The 18,355-nt window shown below is 39.9% G+C and overlaps 3 protein-coding genes across 3 annotated transcripts in view; 2 read left to right on the top strand and 1 right to left on the bottom strand.

Annotated features, from left to right (window-relative positions):
* Positions 1 to 4,612, top strand: part of kdm5ba (lysine (K)-specific demethylase 5Ba) — an 18,144-nt gene extending 13,532 nt beyond the window's left edge. The window contains exons 19-27 of the mRNA XM_034868562.1: positions 21 to 376; positions 1,065 to 1,203; positions 1,293 to 1,472; positions 1,563 to 1,721; positions 2,177 to 2,596; positions 2,688 to 2,778; positions 2,851 to 3,038; positions 3,151 to 3,414; positions 3,539 to 4,612. Coding sequence (XP_034724453.1) covers positions 21 to 376; positions 1,065 to 1,203; positions 1,293 to 1,472; positions 1,563 to 1,721; positions 2,177 to 2,596; positions 2,688 to 2,778; positions 2,851 to 3,038; positions 3,151 to 3,414; positions 3,539 to 3,676 — 1,935 coding nt within the window. The 3' untranslated portion in view covers positions 3,677 to 4,612. The remainder of the gene's footprint in view (positions 1 to 20; positions 377 to 1,064; positions 1,204 to 1,292; positions 1,473 to 1,562; positions 1,722 to 2,176; positions 2,597 to 2,687; positions 2,779 to 2,850; positions 3,039 to 3,150; positions 3,415 to 3,538) is intronic.
* Positions 4,613 to 5,265: 653 nt separating this feature from the next.
* Positions 5,266 to 11,803, top strand: nelfcd (negative elongation factor complex member C/D). The gene is made up of 15 exons (XM_034868633.1): positions 5,266 to 5,503; positions 6,373 to 6,479; positions 6,681 to 6,790; positions 6,949 to 7,058; positions 7,182 to 7,289; positions 7,811 to 7,963; positions 8,600 to 8,730; positions 8,839 to 9,004; positions 9,088 to 9,222; positions 9,435 to 9,574; positions 9,665 to 9,779; positions 10,026 to 10,121; positions 10,226 to 10,366; positions 10,978 to 11,107; positions 11,576 to 11,803. The coding sequence occupies exons 1-15, from the start codon at positions 5,444 to 5,446 to the stop codon at positions 11,608 to 11,610; spliced, it is 1,737 nt and encodes a 578-aa protein (XP_034724524.1). The 5' UTR covers positions 5,266 to 5,443; the 3' UTR covers positions 11,611 to 11,803.
* A 912-nt stretch (positions 11,804 to 12,715) lies between these two features.
* ctsz (cathepsin Z) lies at positions 12,716 to 16,530 on the bottom strand. Its single transcript, XM_034868656.1, has 6 exons — positions 16,260 to 16,530; positions 15,101 to 15,264; positions 14,712 to 14,891; positions 14,468 to 14,618; positions 14,134 to 14,296; positions 12,716 to 13,545 (listed from the first exon to the last, which is right to left on the bottom strand). The coding sequence occupies exons 1-6, from the start codon at positions 16,382 to 16,384 to the stop codon at positions 13,420 to 13,422; spliced, it is 909 nt and encodes a 302-aa protein (XP_034724547.1). The 5' UTR covers positions 16,385 to 16,530; the 3' UTR covers positions 12,716 to 13,419.
* Between the last annotated feature and the right edge of the window lie 1,825 nt (positions 16,531 to 18,355).

Here is an 18,355-nt window from a genome sequence, read left to right as displayed (position 1 = left end):
CCCCCCCCCCCCCCCCAAAGGACCTGTTGACCCGGGTGGATGACTTCCAGCAACGCAGCCAGCGCCTCCTATCTGATGAGTTGCCCAGCCCGCTGGAGCTGCAGGAGCTGCTGGATGTGAGCCTGGGTCTGGACGTGGAGCTGCCTCAGTTGGCCCTGCTGAGGGAAAGACTGGAGCAGGCGCGCTGGCTGGAGGCCGTGCAGCAAGCCAGCAGCCGGCCAGAAAGCCTCTGTCTGGACACCATGCGTAGGCTGATAGACCAGGGCGTGGGCTTGGCCCCTCACAGCTCTGTGGAGAGAGCCATGGCTCGTCTGCAGGAGCTGCTGACGGTGTCTGAGCAGTGGGAGGAGCGGGTGCTCGGCCTCATGGAAGCCAGGTGAGGACACAAAGCTGCACTGGGACTAAGGTCCAGGTTATAGGTTAGATAGATACTACAGTTTTTTTTTTCCTATCATTTTTTTGTTCTTTCCCTTCTTTGCAAATTTTTTTTTTTTTTATATATATAAAATCTCCTGAAACAATAGTGTCAAGGCTGACTAAGTTTCAGCGTAAGATATCAATTTACCACGAAAAACATAATAAACTACAGCAACAAGAGACCATCCATTACCTATAAACAAACAGGCTACCACACCTACTAGTTTGGAACATCTCTTCTATGAATTGAACAACAAATCTGCCACTAATTCAAGAACAAACCGTTTTGGTTCTAGTTGTGAACTTGCCTACTATTACTTTAGCTAAAATACAGTAAAGTTGGTATATTTAAACAGGGATCTCATACTTTAACATCACTACAATTGTAACTTTATTAAAGAAACGTGAAGTGAAAAGGTGAAATCCGCTTTAACTTCAGACAGACTTCACGCTGTTAAGCACCAGACTCTGCCATCGCAAACACATCATGTGATCAAATCATATTTAATGTTAACATAAATCTTGTCTTATGTAACTAAGATTTAAAATTTGAACACACAAGACAAAAGATAAAGTCACACTCCAACATCAGACATTGTACTCTGAACATGTACACTATATTCACTAAAGCCCATTTCCCTTCACAGGCCGTATCACAGCATATCTACACTCGACGCTGCTCTACAGGAAGTAGAAAACATCCCTGCCTATCTGCCCAACTGTCTGCAGCTGAAGGATGCCATCACCAAGGCCAAGAAATGGCTCCATGAAGCCGAAGCACTTCAGGTAAAGTATACTTCAACTTAAGCCATGCTGAACACTTGGCCTGAGATGGTTGAGTTTTTATTATAAATCTTGTGTGTGCTCTTTTGCAGCTTGGGGGACGCATTCCTGTGCTGGACAACCTTGCTGAGCTGCTTCTCAGAGCAGAGAGCATCCCAGTGAGGCTTGACCCGCTGAGTCGATTGGAGGCTCTTGTCAGTGATGTTCAGACCTGGAAGGAGAGCGCAGCAAAGACATTCCTACTGAAAAATTCTCCTTTCTCTCTCCTTGAGGTAAACGGATATTAGGTGTGCTTATTTCAAAGCTGTTTTTCAAATATGACAAGACCAATACAGAAATGTGTTTCGCTTTTATGTTTTCAGGTGCTTTGTCCGAGATGTGATGTAGGGGCCGTGCATCAAAAGTCACGAGCTAAAAAAGCTAAGGAAGCTACACAGATCAGTAAAAAATCTTCAACAAAACTGGAGTCTCTGTTTGATGTAGAGAGAGTTCTCTCTGAGAGCAAGGACTCCGCCTCTGCTGTGAGTAGCTGTAGTTTTTTATCCTTTATTTTTTTCTCTGTACAATTGTGCTATAGTATAGTTAGGGTTGCAAAAAAACAGTTACATTGTGATTACCAACATTTCTTATGATTGCAAATAACTGCATGTGTCATCTTTTGTTAAAAGTTAAATTTGTTCTAAATTTGTTAGAAACTACTTTTCCTAAAATCCAACTTGATTAAGACTTCATTTGAAGTGCTGTTAAAATGTTTAACAGTCCAGGTGAACTTAAGTCTGCTCAATGAAATGCAATGATTCAGTGAGACATTCAGACTTAATAGAGGGGCTCAAAATGCACACAAAAAGTTACCAAAATAAATACTAAATTATTTAATTAATCCAAATCGGCCCATATTTATCCTATATGGCGCACACACACAAACACACAGGCTCACGCACACTACTATATTGAGTAAAATTTTCTTATTTTACAGATGGGCACTCTTGCTGAGGTCCGCCAGAGGGAGATGGAGATCTTATTGGCTCTGCGTACTTCAAATGAGTCCAAGCTTGTTCCTGCTGAAAACTGTTGTGCACTTAGTGTCTGTGTTTGCCAAAAGGCCCCTTCGGGTGCCATGATGCAGTGTGAGCTTTGTCGAGATGTTTTCCACTGCGGCTGCGTTACAACAACAGCAGACCTCGGGTACGGCCAAGCCTGGCTTTGCCCACTTTGCCATCGGTCGAGGAAACCCCCTCTGGACAAGGTCTTGCCCCTGCTGGCTTCGCTGCAGAGGATTCGGGTTCGGCTGCCAGAAGGGGATGCCCTGCGCTTCCTCATCGAGAGGACGGTGCGATGGCAGCACAGAGTTCAGCAGGCCTGCACAGAGGGAGTGCTGGAGAAAGTATCAAAGATGGTCAGTGGAAACACATTTTATAACTCAATGTAAATAGAGTTGAATAAATGAGTCTCTTGATTTTTGACATTAGCATTGTTTTTTGTTTCAGGGGAGAGTTGGACCTGCAATATCTTCACATCTGACTCAGGAAATAAACGGTTCATATTTTCATACAGCGCACCAGTCTGTTCCACTCGAGGGTAAGTTTTAAAGCTTTAGGTACTTTGCATCTCTGTACGCTTGCATTTTTTTCTTCATCATATTTGTCACAGGTCTCGGACCTGAGCTGGAGGAGCTGATGGTGGAGGGATTCCTGCTGCAGGTCACTCTGCCTGAAACCGAGCAGCTGTACAGATACCTGCTGTACAAACTGGCCCCCCTGCTCTCACATAGTGCCCCCTGTGAGAACAACACAGAAGAGGACCAACAGTCTCAGAGAGGGAGCCCCCACCACAACAGGGTAATGACAAATGCAGCAAAGTCTGTTGCTTGTAGATCATATTCTCAATCAGACTTCATCTATAATCACTACTTTTTGGTGTATTTATTGTAATATTTTGGTCTTGACACAGAATGGAGTTTCCGGTGTCAAAAAGGAGATTGGGAACGGTCAGAGCAAGAGGACCAAGCGACGGAAGGACAGCTCCGATTCGCAGCACAGTGAGAAGGCCAAAAAGTACCGCAAAAAGAAGTCTAAGAAGAGCAAAGAGAGGAGCGAAGAAACCAAGCGGACTTGTTCTCCCACACACCCGGTGTCTGACCCCGCTGCTTCAGATTCCGAAGAGGACTACTCATTGTGTGCTGCACCATGGTGCAGAGAGCCAGAGGGCGACGAGGTTTGTTTTATATCATTCTACTAAATATACTACATGAGAGGGTTTTAATGATCAGAGTTTTATCTGATTGGTTTTTGTTTTTACGTGTTTTTTGTTTTTTTTTCCACATCTTAACGCTTTTCAGGTAAACTGGGTCCAATGTGACGGTAGCTGCAATCAGTGGTTCCACCAGATCTGTGTGGGACTGTCTGCTGAGCGAGCTGAGTTGGAGGACTATATTTGCATAAGCTGCACACAGCCAGACTATGACGGAGGAGAATAAAGACCAAATAGTGACTTTTAAAGGATCTGCAGTTTTTGTTGCAAGCCGCAGCATTCAAGTGCACACCTGAACTCCCCTTTTACCTTCTGGCTTGCTCTTAGCGAACATGGTGCTACTTACTGTTTCCCCAGAGTTACAAAAGACTTCTATCACTGTTTTCGTCACGTGGCTGGTTTTTCAGCCAATCAATTAATCCTTTCTGAAACTTTCCAAGACTTGATGCAGATGTACAAAATGGTGAAATGTTTCAACAGCGCAGGGATTTTTCAACCAAAAAAAAGTCAATTTGACACCACATTTTAGAACTGCTTTTTTTTTTTATACATACATCTGAACAATGTGAAACTTATCTTTCTCTTGTAGAGTAAATATTATTTATCTAAGCAATAACTGAACTGATTGAGGTTCAGTGTTCCACTGAGCTATGTTCGTGCTTAGAAATCCTTCGATAGAATGCCTTCTAAAAGCAAAAAGCCTGATGAATTCACTTTATGAATCCTATGATATTACACAGTTCAATTCAAATTTGTGAACAGAACTTGAATCAGAAACCCAAGAGCAACAACTGTATGTCTGAGCTTGTTGATCCTGAATAAAATTTGCCAATATCCCGTATCAAATCACTGACTTTGATATAAGGTCTGGTTCCCTTTTGCGCTGTCTGTGGAGGAAAAACAAGAGTTGGTGTTGGGTGAGACTTGATTATGTTCACAAAATAAGAATGAACTGTCCGACATCAAAGGAATGTACATTTTGTTTTAGGGTGGCTTTTCCCTTTTATGGTTTAGATGAAAATATTGTGTTGGACTTAGATTTAACACAGACTGTGTGATGTATTTGCCACAGGTATATGACCTTTTTTCTGCTCCTTTGGGTAAATAATATAATTCATATGTTGCAGTTTGCATTATAAAATAAAAATTGTTTGTTCCCATACGCTTGGACTCTTTAATCCTCTTAGTGCTAAATGCCATACCAAGTATAAAAAAAAATGAGTTAATTTTTTAAAGTCCTCTTACATTTATTCACAGTATCTGTAAAAGGGGAACTGAAATGGTCTATTTCAGTAACTCAAAACGGCAAGGAAATGCAGATGACAAATTTAATTTCTCTATGAATGACAATAAATGCACATTTAACCTTTTGAATGGAAAACAATACATACTGTGTATATAGATATTACATAAATATTAGAAACTGTACATGACTCATTTATGGCAACATACTAACATCTAGTTAAATAGAACAGGTTGAACCGTCTTGAACATTTTTATTAATTGCCAGTTGGAGTGTCTTTTGCAAAACAAAAGTTATGCTTATATTTAAGGCATTATCCAGGTTTGAATATATTCAAGTTGTTTCTTGAGGTTACTTCCATATTGGTGCACAAATGTGCACAAATAGATTCACTTTTTGCTCACACACTCAGTTTAAATTTCGGTAATGTATGGAAACACTGATTCAAATACTGAGCCGTGTCACCATCTTGTTTGGGCTATTTTCCAGTGCAGTAGCTGCAAATGTAATTCTCGTTGGTCTGTTCATCACGCTTGCTGTTCCTGAAAGACATGACTCAGGGAATAACAACAGATATTAAAGCAGGGGGCGTAGCCTGCCGTTCACCGACCCTCCATTTTCCTTCCTGTTGTTGTTAGCTTACTAGCTAAACAGGCTAGCATCATCATCCGGAAAACAAAGTCACGTCAAGATTTAAAACGCACAGCTGGGTTATTGTAGCTAGTTCAACGCTACTTGTCTCCCGTCATCATGGACGAGGAATATTACAGTGGCGGTGGAGACTGGGAAGGCACGGGGGAGGGTCCCATTGTGAGTTGACGACTTGTTGCTGTGCAGTTTAGCTAGCTAACAAGCTAAGTAGCATTATCTTAGCTATAGCTATCCACACAAGCTGCGGGTTTGTTGTGACAACGCAGCATTAACGGTCAGCTAACAGAGAGACGGATGTGTCACACAGCTGCACTGATAAGATGTTCCGCATCGATTGAACTTGCAGCTGCTCAGCGGGTCTGTTAGCCAGCTACAGGCTAACTAACGTTACGGCGTGTAGACATGGATGTTAACTGTTTCTCAGCTCACTTGAATATACCATTTATTTTATCTCTGTCATCGCATTTTATTTTTGTAATGATTGTCCATACCATTAAATGGCAGTAAGTTGTTTAGATAAAACATTGAATGTCTTTCTTCCAGCTGGAGCCTAATCAGTTTTTCAATAACACACACGCTATGTTTATTAACCCATTTGTGCTCAAAGACGTTCGTGTCTAGAACTGTAGTTTAAAATGTGCGAAAACTCTCGCGAGATTCGCTACACGACGACCTCTCCCAACCTTAATCATCTCGCGAGACATTCGCAAAGTAATAGGCTATAGACAGTAGAAATCTAGACACGACCACCCAAAACTGTTAAGACAAGCAAAAATGCCACATTTGTTCTGATTGGTTAAAAGTCTTATGACAGTATGATAAGAAAAACTAATTTATCAGCCAAACTGTTTATCCACCAAAGGAAATGTATTATTATTCACTCAGTCCTCAGTCCTCTGTGCTCTCAATGTTATGGTCACTCTATAGATGTTACTGTATGCAAAAGATATAAAGAGAATAGAGATTTTATAAAGACATGAGAGCTATGGCAGATGCATAAACACATGTTTCAATGGTCCTTTGTGAAGGAGTATGTGGAAGGAGAAAATGATGGGAAAATCCAGGAAGATTGTCTTCAGAAATTCTCAAGCAGGGATTACATCATGGAGCCTGCCATCTTCAACACCCTGAAAACGTAAGCATCTGTTTTCTCATACAAACACAACATTATCACCATCATCCCAATTACCAACACTTCTAAATAATAACACTTCTATTCTAGACAACTAAATAACTGCACACTGCACCGAAAGACTAGTGTTTTGACCAATGCAAGAGTACACATATCCCAAAGACCAACTGAGAATTTAATCATAGAAACCATGAATTTTTTCAGGTATTTCCAATCAGGTGGCTCCCCAGAACACGTCATCCAGCTTCTCTCTGAAAACTACTCTGCTGTGGCTCAGACTGTTAATTTACTGGCAGAGTGGCTCATCCAGATGGGTAGGTTGCAGACTACAAGGTCCTGTGATGTTTCCTGGATTAGCAGGCTGTGCCAAAAACAACAACAATCTTCCCCTTCCTCCTCCTCCTTCCGACTGTGACCTTGTGCCTCATTGATGACTTTTCATTAATCTGTAATTTCTTTAATTTGACTACAGGTGTAGAGCCTGCTCAGGTCCAAGAGCGAGTAGAAAATCACCTCAAGAGTCTCCTGATTAAACACTTTGACCCCCAAAAAGCCGATTCCATTTTCACTGTTGAGGGAGAGGTAATTTTACAAATAAAAATGATCACAAGTCCCGGACATCTTGTGCAAAAATATTTAGTTGTCATGGTTACATGTAAGTGAAGCTATTATGAACCAAACCAATACAGTCTCTTGTGTTTTCAGACCCCTGCTTGGCTCGAACAGATGATAGCACACACTACGTGGAGAGATCTTTTCTATAAACTGGCAGAGGCTCACCCAGACTGCCTGATGCTCAACTTCACTGTGAAGGTACAGTGGTGGTGGTAGTAGTAGTAGTAGTAGTAGTAGTAGTAGTAGTAGTAAAATAATTCCTGTTCCAGAAGTATAGGACATGTAATAATGCTTTAGAGTGGGGGCAGTCAATTTGTATTATAGTCACCAACATGTGCTGTACAAGTAAGAATAAAGGGAAAGAAAAGTTTGTTTTTGCTAGAAAAAAAATAGATGTTGGTAATTATTTTTGACCTTTTACAGCCTAAACAATAATTTATAAATTTATAATCCAAATAAGGGAAAGTTCAATACAATGAAAGATTAATACAAACTGGCAATGCCTCTTACATTTTGTGAAGTTAAGCAGTTTTTTGCTTTGTTTTTAGAATTTTATTTATTTAAACATGGACATAGCACAAATTAACATTAACCTTGTATAATACCAAGGAGAGATGCACTGTACCGGGTTTTAGCACAAGTGATATTGTCTGCCTGTAGTTCACTTTTTTACATTCTAATGCCTCAGAAGATGAAACATATATTTTGTGTGTGTTTAGCTCATTTCAGACGCAGGTTATCAGGGTGAGATCACCAGTGTGTCCACAGCATGTCAGCAGCTGGAAGTTTTCTCCCGGGTGTTGAGGACATCTTTGGCCACGCTGCTGGATGGAGGAGAAGAAAACCTGGAGAAGAACCTGCCAGAATTTGCTGTGAGCCTGTTAGCTTCTATGTTTCAATGAAATTAATGTGCCATCTCCATTTACCAATTATTTTTAGAGTGTGCTTCTGTTACTTTACAGTGAATGCTTCGTAAATCATAGGTTTTTAATCTGGTTTTATGTTTTCAAATATTCACATATTAATTTATGCTTTTACATTGTACCTTGCAGTTCTTTAAATACACGACTGACATGTTAAAACCCTGATTGTAGTGCTAAAACAGTTTATCCTTAAATCAGCTTTATTTATTTATTATTTTATTTATAAAGCAAAACTGGCAAACATTCACTAACTCTCAGTCTTCAAACCTGCGGATTTGCTATTTTTCTATCATTGTAGATTGAATATGTATGAATTTTAGACTGTTGGTCCATCAGAAAAAAACAGAAAGAAGTCATCAAGAAACTGTCATGTTCTTCTCTCTTTTTAATACATTTTATTGTCTGAAGGGTTATTTTTTCCATAGATTTTTTACCTTTTATTATTTACCTTGCCTTATGACCTAAGAATTTAGTCCAGAATAGAAGTAACTAGCTGTGTTATGTTAACAACACATTGTGTACATGTGGTGTTCTTCTGTTGCTCTGTTTGCTGCCTGCTGAGGTGTTCCCTTCTCTCTCGTGTAGAAGATGGTCTGTCATGGCGAGCACACCTACCTCTTTGCCCAGGCGATGATGTCCATCCTGTCTCAGGAGGAACAGGGCGGTTCAGCTGTTCGTAGGATCGGCCAGGAGGTGCAGAAGTCAGCGCACGAGAGGTAACTGTCTCTTTTTCTTTAGAATCTCACCATAGCATGCCCTGTTTGACCAGGAATCCATTAAAAATCTGCATTACATTAATTCTGTGGTTGTGGTTTATATCACAGAGGTCACGATGCCAGTCAGATAACCCTCGCGCTCGGCACAGCAGCCGCCTACCCTCGAGCCTGCCAGGCGCTAGGTGCCATGTTGTCTAAAGGAGCCCTGAATCCTGCAGATATCACAGTTCTCTTCAAGATGTTCAGCAGCATGGACCCGCCTCCTGTGGAGCTGGTAAAGACAAAGCGTCTTTGACCCTGTTTCTATCAACTACATGCTTGTTAAGATGCTGAAATATGAATCTTTCTTGTCTTTAGATCAGAGTGCCTGCCTTTCTGGACCTGTTCATGCAGTCACTGTTTAAGCCCGGATCAAAGATTAACCAAGACCATAAACACAAATACATCCACATCTTGGCCTATGCTGCCAGTGTGGTTGAAACATGGAAAAAGGTACAGAGACAGGGATGAATTTGCTGATGTAATTGTGTGCAGTTTTCAGTTATTGTTTGATTTCTATTAACTGGCTAAGCTAGTTAGTTGTAAATCACTTCTTGCCTTACAGAATCTTATGCTTGTTCTCTTTTATACTTGCTGGTTTCACCTTCCCAGCTGTTTCATATCTCTCTTTTAAAACATAACACTTTTCTTTCTGTTAAATTCAGAACAAGAGAGTCAACATCAACAAAGATGAGCTGAAATCAACCTCCAAGGCCATAGAGACTGTGCACAACCTGTGCTGCAATGAGAACAAAGGAGCCACAGAGCTAGTGGCTGAACTTGGCACTTTGTACCAGTGCATTCGGTGAGTAGACGACCAAGATCTCCTTCCTCAATGTAAGAATAGAGGTTCCATAGCCCGCAATGTGAGTTTGTGTGTGTGTTTTCCTTTCAGGTTTCCAGTAGTTGCTATGGGGGTGTTGAAATGGGTGGACTGGACAGTGTCTGAGCCACGGTACTTCCAGCTGCAGACAGACCACACACCGGTGCATCTAGCTTTACTGGACGAGGTATGACCTCACTAGCAGATGAAACTTAATATTTTCATTCATTAAGACAGCAGTTATGTTCACCACTGTCGCACTGTTGCTTGCTCTGGAGTAAACTACTAGAACTGTTGGGTCCTTGTAAATTCTGGAGTGTGGTCTATCTGTATAATGTCTTGAGATAACTCTTGTTATGAATTGATACTATAAATGAAATTGAATTGAATTGAATTGAGTTAAATTTTAAACATGAATGTGTACTCTACACAGATCTGTACGTGTCACCAGCTGCTGCACCCGCAGGTCCTCCAGCTGCTCATCAAGCTATTTGAGACAGAGCACTCTCAGCTGGACGTCATGGAGCAGGTCTGTTTGTGATACTCTGCTTCTTCTTATTTCAGTATGTTGTAACTGTGCAACCTCTTAGCTGACTGTTCGTTTTAACCCCCCCCCCCCCTCCCTCCCCCAAGCTGGAGTTGAAGAAGACTCTGCTGGACCGAATGGTTCATCTGCTGAGCCGTGGCTACGTCCTACCTGTTGTTGGTTACATTCGCAAGTGTCTGGAGAAACTCAACACAGACATCTCCCTCATTAGATATTTTGTCACTGAGGTAAAATCTGCTTCTGATCTCAATTAGTGGTAAATAGAGAAAACCTGGGAATGTGAGGAAGTGACCTCAATTATTCTACTCCTTCACAGAAGTTACAGGGGGTCTGCAGGTCCCCACAGTACTATGTTTGATACATTTAAGGCCCTAAAATGTTTTGATTTCAGGAGATCCATTACCCACTCCTACAATGAATAATATATTGCGGGTATGAATTTGAGAAGAATTAACTTTAAAACATTTTAAGGTTAGCGAGCATAGCAGCTAACAACTCAGATATTTTCTTCCGTAGACCAAAAACTGTTGAAAAATGGACTTAAATTAATCAGGTGACCACAAACGACTCCAAATGAATGATAATAATGTGAATAAGCCAGAAAATTCTGAAATATCAACTTCAGAGGAAAAGAAACGATGTAGATACGCTGCTGCCAAGTGGCCAGAAAAAGTGATTGCAGATGTAATGTGATCCTAATTGAAAACAGGCCTGTTTTACTGTGGTTAATAAATATTGATTACATAAACAAACCTTTAACGCCATCAGAAAACATTTGTTAATGTGTTTTGAATCAAACCTTAGAACAACCCAATTAAACTTGAACATTTGTCTTTAGGTGCTGGATGTGATCGCGCCTCCCTACACATCTGACTTTGTTCAGCTTTTCCTGCCCATCCTCGAGAACGACAGCATCGCCGGAACGATCCGCACAGAGGGAGAAAATGACCCCGTTGCAGAGTTCATTGGTAAGTGACGTGCTGATAGACCAGGCCCAGGTTTTGACTCTGACCTGTGGACCTTTGCGGCATGTTATTCCCCCTTCTCTCCCCCCTTTCACGTCTTTAGCTGTCTTGTCGAATAAAGGCCTAAAAATGACCAAAAAACAATCTTCAAAAAACAACAACACATATCTCACATACATAAAAATCACTCACAGAAATATAAAGAGTTAACAATTTGCGAAGTGATAACATAGGTCTAGTATGGACTGACCATAAAATGTGCAGTATCCTGATGAAGTCAGGGCTTCCACGTTCAACAAACAAGAGCTTTGCAAGTACACAAAAAATAAGGAAGTGGTTTTCACGCATGAACATAAAGTAAAACTAGAACGCAAAATAACATTTACAGTTTAAGTGTAGCGTGTTTAGTGTATTTAAATTTGTAAACCTCTTGAAGCACAAGACTGTATGTCATGTTCCCCTGTTTTTCAGCTCATTGCAAGTCAAACTTCATCATGATAAACTGATGGCGAGAGGAAACTGAAAATGTTCTTGGAAAACCTGACAGAAGATCGTTATTCTCCATGACAGCCAAACGCTCTGCTTGATGTTGGAGCACCTAGCTTGGATACGGACGGTTCAGTTTGACCAAGTGAACGATTCGTTTCTATTGAAGCAACAAAAAGACAAATGTCATTGAGCTGTACAGTAGTAGAACAGTAAAAACAGACTGGTTTCGAATGAGAAGCCTCTGAAGATGCAGCTCAACATTTTCTTTTTCCCCTGTACATTTGATTTTCTATATTTTATGTTGATTCAAGCTGTTTTAAAATAAACACTTAAATATAAATTTTCTTGCATTTTTTAATCAAATCAATTATCAAAATCATGTCAGTTTGTGAACCGGTTTAAATGCTGAGCAGTAAAACAATTTCCCCATAATGGATTATGACTTCATACATTATGGGAACAGATGAATGCCAATATCCATGGATATTGGCTTCTGAAAACCCTTTACTATCTTCTCATAGCCTTCTTCTGCTTTGTGAGTGTCAACTATTTTCAGTTTCAGTTTTCTAAACAACTGCTTAGAAGAACCGATAATGCTGATTGTTGGGGCAAGGTCAGATGAGTCTGGGCATTTAAAACAGAAGAGAGCAGCAAGTATCAAAGCTCAACCTGCTCAACCTGCTCACCCTACTCACCCTGGCCATAGCCTTTTGACACTCTCCCCTCAGGCAGGCTCAGCATCTGCCTGCCTGAAAGCTGCTGAAAGCTTAGGCTAAGCTGGATTGGAACCCTACGGTGTTGCTAATGCACTGGTTTTCTTATTCTAATTTTAATATTATTTATCTATTTATTGTTGCTGACATGGTCACTTTTTATCTTTCTATCTTTATGCTGTTAAGTGAGTGATTGATGTCATCTTAATTTCATTGTACAGTGATATGCAATGACAAACTATTGATAAAGAGCTAAAACCCCACAAAATGTACAGATCAGCAACAGACCTGTTTTCGGCATAGCACAGAGCTATTTAGTTGAATTTTGACAGGATCACAAAACTTTGACACGTTTGAGCCCTACAGACGAAGCAATCAATATTTACAAGGACAGATTTCACGTGGAGCATCACTTGAAGGGGCTGTGTTTATTGGCACAGTTTAACAACCACAAAATTGCAATTTTCCCAGAATTTCTGCTGTGTACATTGCCAAGCATAAAAAAACAAACAAATATAAAATTACATAAATGTATATGCCAGTGCATATAAGGCACAATCAAATTTGATTTTAGTTTCTGTTTTTTAATCAGAGTGTGGTGTAATGTTGTCAATACATTAACAACCACACACTAAAAACATTCAGTGTCAAAACATTTCAGGACAAATTATAAGCACTGTGTTCTTTGGCTGAGGCGGCATGAATGGAAAAATCTAAAACTGTGAAAGTGGTCAATGTCCTCTTGATGATGTAAACTGTTGCATCTTTTCAGTGTTACTAATGACTATTCAGCATGCAATGCTTGAATTTTGCAGACACATGTTGTACTGATGTGTTTCACTCCTCCCACTCAATGTTTATGGTTCAGACCATTGAGCACCCTTTTCACTGGGGTAAAACTTGCATATTCAGCATTGATTCAAGCAGGTCTGAGATCCAGCTGGAAGACCTTGGCACTGAGAGTTCAACTTCCTGATTAAAATTGTAAAAAAAAAAAACTAATATCTATTATCCCCAATATTTTACAAATAAAAGGTTTTCCTTTGCCCATAGACAGGAAGACATAAGTGGGTGTACAGTGACGACCTCTGACACTGTGGGTGCTGGTCTCCTCTACAGGTAGGCTTTGGGGACAACTGGGTCTCCGTACATGCAGTCCTCCTCCAACGCCAGGTTGTATTTGCTTCCACTTCCTCCCTTGTAAGCACTGGTCACAATCCTGAGCCAGCCCTTCTCACCCTGTGTGGGAGGGGGGGGGGGATTTTGATTATTGATGAATCATAATCCTTTTTCAAGCAAAACGTTCCCTAGTCCCAGCTTCTCAGTGGTTTTCTTCGACTGATGTGATAGTAAGTTAAATAACTTTGGCTTTTGGACTGTTGGTTAAATTAGCAATATGAAGAAGTTGCTTTCCACTTAGGAAAATTGTAATTGGCATTTTTCCTAATTTTCTGACATTTTATAAACACCAATCAGAGTTCAGCAATAATTAAATTCTATGACAGGGGGCTGTTTGTTTATGTTAAGGGAGTTGTCACTCTCAGTCAAATCTAATTAAACCACACAGTCCTGTTGAAGCAGATTATCTGAGTTTTTGATCGTTAATCAATATCTCTCTTTCTCTCTATCTATATATATATATATCTATCTATATCTCTCAAAGGAATACCTAGGATACTCCTCTTGAATTTTTATGGGACTTTTTGGTGACATTTTTGTAAAACAGAATGAAAATGACTCATACGACTCGTGTCAGAAAGCAGACCGTAGATCTGACATCCGTTTCTACTCTGACTGTGTGATGTTTGATGTTCGTGAAAGACTTACCCAGGGCTCTCCCCAGGAGTTGCGTACAATCCAGTATTCAACACCGTCCTCCACTCCCCATCCTGCCACTGACACAATGTGGTTGATGAAAGCTTCCTCCTGATATTCAGAGTAGAGACCTCCGGTGTAGGCATCCAGCTTGTCTGTGGCCATAATCCCACAGCTGAAGAAAAAAACCCACCACAGATTACTTTATTCCATTGGGTAAAAGTGAAACAACTACAGATATCAGATAATGTACAGCTGCTCTGGAATAATGACATGGATATAGAAAACTCCAATGTCCCCCAGCAGGTTAACAATTCAGTAAGAGAGCTAGTTGTCTACTGCAAACCTGATAGGCCCTATAGCGTAGATCTCTGCCATCATCTTCTCCCTCCCGCTGACAGCTCCGAAATCGTCCACTTTCCACAGGGTGTAGTTCTTCACAATATTGCACACTCCAAAGGTGGTGCAGGTGCCACATTCATTGAAGGGCTTGCACTCTTTAGAAAGGGACATACCGTAAACCAGGATACAGCTCAGACTCAGGCAGGGTAAGTGTTGTAAACATTACTTTGTGCACTAAGGACACTTACTCTGGTCTTTAGCCTGATAGTTGTTGCAGGTCTCATCTGGGATCCCGTGTTTGTTAGCATACTCCCAAACGCCAGAGTGATCTCCTCCGTGGCAAGTGCCGGCATCGCCACAGTCAATCACATTCTGGACAGATAGATAGGCAGATGGCCATGCTCCATTCCTCTTAATGTTGATACGATCTGGTGTGAGAGCAAACAGAGATTCATAATACAAATGAAAACTAAAAAAAAGCCACAACCAGTTCCTGGTAATCACTTCTGTTAAAAGGGGAAGTGAAACTTCCATTCTCTATTGAAAAGGTGTCTGATCGGTCATGTGAGGACCTGCTGTTCTACACTGCCACCAAACCACAATGATTCAGCATGTTTTAGGAAATGATGATTCATACCTGCCATGGCGCTGGTGCTGCCATGGGCCCAGCAGGAGCCACAGTACTGTGGTATGTGCTGGTTGCGGGTCGTGCTCACGAAGTTGGTGCCATTAATGTTCCTCCAGTCCCAGGATTTGGGCAGTTCAGAAATGTTTAAATACTCATGAGGTCGTGGAGCAGTCCTGTGGATAGACAGGTTATTAGATACATTGGTTCTGCAGGCTGCAAGAATGCCTTTGTTCTCATCAAAATATTGGCATTTATGCTTTAAAAAATGACGTTAATAGTTCAATTCCGCTACATTTTCTGTCAACAAGCTAATCAATAAAAAATATTAATCATTTTAGCTGCTCTAGGTGAAATATTATCAGATCTTTGAAACTAGGCTGTACTTTACTGTATTATACATTAACAAAAATAAAGGTTAGCTACAGTCTTTACGTGTAATTATAATATAATAATTATAATAAATCTGATACATATCTTAAACTTTAAACAATGTAAAGGAATTTTATATTCTTAAACGTATTACATACTCTATGTACAGCACTAAAGGCTTTAAACAACATCTACATAATGTTGGGAGATAAACTGCACACAAAAACAACTAAATCTAAATGTGAAATATCGTGATGTTTATCTTTTTTTAGATTTCTATTAATGAGTCTTTCAGGGTTGATGGCTGCTGTTAACGTCCTCAACCTGTTATACACTAAACCTTGACATTTTTAGATAGTGATGAGGACAACACCTAAATATTTCTTTTTGGTTTCGTTTTGTTTTACTGTAAGTCTGTACTAGTTTCTTTACTCCCAGAACGAGAATGGCAATGAAAACTGAAAAAAAAACTACTTTACTCCCTGACTGTTTTGTGTTGGTTTTCCCTACACCCAAGTTAGCTATATTGTAACGTTATGACATAATGTTATATAAAGGCATATTCACCACATTTGAGTGTAAATGTAACCTAATAACTTAATAACGTTAACAACTCATTCACTAATACTCGCTGGTGACTTCGGACACAGCCTAAATTCACATTATCTCAGCAATAAGCCGACTAACTGCTGTGTGTAGCTAGCGTTAGCTAACGTTAGATAACAAAGCTTTCCCCGCAACTAGCGTTAGTTTACGAGTCTTTGTCATTCTTAAAATCACAAAGATGTGTTGAACTTACTTCAGTCCAAAGTCATTTTCCCTCGGTGTGCGGACATAGCACGGCTGCTTCTGGTTGAAAAACACTCCGGCGCTCACACCGGACAGCAGGACTGACAACAGGACGGCTGAAACTGTTCCAGCCATCTTTAACACACCGAGCGGGCTGAGGAGGCTGGCAGCCTTAGCAGAGTCAGCCGAAACACTGACGTGTGTGTCTGTGGGCAAACAGCATGGACAGTTAAATAAGAACAGTGGAGATAAACAGGTTGTACAGTCATATGACCAGTACATCACAACACGTTTTCAAGACATCCGCCGCATCACAACCCACATGTTTTACAAGAGAGTCACAAGACTTTTTTTTCCCAACTATTATATTACAGGACAAAAATAAATATTAATGAATGGTCAATCAGGAAAAGGTACAAAGATATTAATAGATATTTTGAATTTGACATATTTTTGTATCGTTTTATCTCGTTTAGGTATGCAGCAAGTAATAGTTTTTTCTCTTTTTATTTTTTTAAGTGATTTCAGTAGGAGATCTTTTGCCAATATAGTTAAATTATTATTCCCAAACTTTGTTTTCCCGGTATCCCCAATTGGATATCAAACTTTATATTCGGAAGTCACGTCCAGCTGGACCATATTATGTGGTGGACACAGAAAAACAATTCTCCATGTAAAGTTGAATAATATAAAGTTTAAACTCCAATATTGGAAATCAATAAAATCCATTGTTCTTGTACCCACAACAGTTAATAAATGCCCAGTTTATTTATCTGAAGTTTATTGGCACAAAGACAAAACTCTTATTCTGACGTCAGCTACCACCAACGCCTTATCACATTAAAAAAGGTGACAAAAATAATAACAAACAGGTGAAAATAGACCTACAATCTAATGTAATGCAAAGTATAGTGTTTATTGTAAACCCATTGAGATTGCAGTGTCAGCAGCTTGAGTTTTTACCATTCAGTATCATTAAATGAACGGCTGTCCTTATCATTGTGTTTACACCTGTTCTTTAGTGCTTATAGCCCTTATAAAGATTTTTTTATCCCGGACTGTAAAATCTTGTCTTTAAAAAGTCTTTAAACCCATAATGGTCATTATGTAGGTGCCTGTAATAAAGCTCTTAGCATTAGCGTATTATTCAAGGTTGATGCTTACAGGATGTTTTGGGATCTAAACAACTTGAACTAATGGCAGTGATTGATGTTTACTGGTTGTGTAAGACTTCAGCCGAACTGTGAAGTTGATTTTAGGCAGGATACCACTTCTGAGTTGGCGAGTGCAAGTTAATTATTGACTGAGGAAACAGACAGATATCTGAACTCAAGGTCCACTCTATGACTTTTTCATGAGCTTTTAATCCCATCTCTCAGCAGATGGAGTTCTCCAAAAAGGCTAGTATCTGGACCTTGACTTAAGATATTTACTTGTTTTACTTCACATACACACCAGAGGTCAGGTGGCACTGTCTTTATTGAAGGGTGGAAAAACATACTGGCGTTGGAATTGGTGTAAATTTTAACTAACAGTTCACATCTTGTTACATATTTTGTGCTGATAAAGCATGTCAATGACTCATCTGACACCACTGTGAAACTGTTAAAAACTGCAGTTAGCACTCACTCCTCAGTTTTGTCCAGAGGTTACACAATCCAACTATACACAGGGTGAACACAAAGTGCAGTAGTTACCAAAAGAGAAAACTAGCGTTTACTGATTCAGTATTTTTCACAAAGTCAGTATGTATACTATAATTCTTAAATACCATTAAAGTATTAATGGTGGTGGTGATGGAGGTGGATATTTAAAAACAAGGTTTTTTTAACAGGTAAAACTTAACTGTAAAATAAGATTATTTTCTTTTTAATTGCTGCTGAAAAAAAATAGGTTGATTAAATCAGTCATGACAATAAACCAGTTTTTTTTCAGCTTTCATAACAATCAATGCATCTTCATCAAGAGTGATTGAGAAATGGAGCAGCTATGGAGATGATCAGTGCATAGGGCTGGATACTGAAATAGCCCCGTACCAAGCAGTATTGAAACTTCTCCACTCCAAAGATACCCAATACTTTTTGTACCCAGATCTATAAAAGAAAA

Source organism: Etheostoma cragini, chromosome 4 (genome assembly GCF_013103735.1).
Source record: "Etheostoma cragini isolate CJK2018 chromosome 4, CSU_Ecrag_1.0, whole genome shotgun sequence".
NCBI classification, from domain to species: Eukaryota; Metazoa; Chordata; class Actinopteri; order Perciformes; family Percidae; genus Etheostoma; species Etheostoma cragini.
Note: the sequence above shows the minus strand (reverse complement) of the source record. Positions and strands in the feature narration are given on the sequence as shown.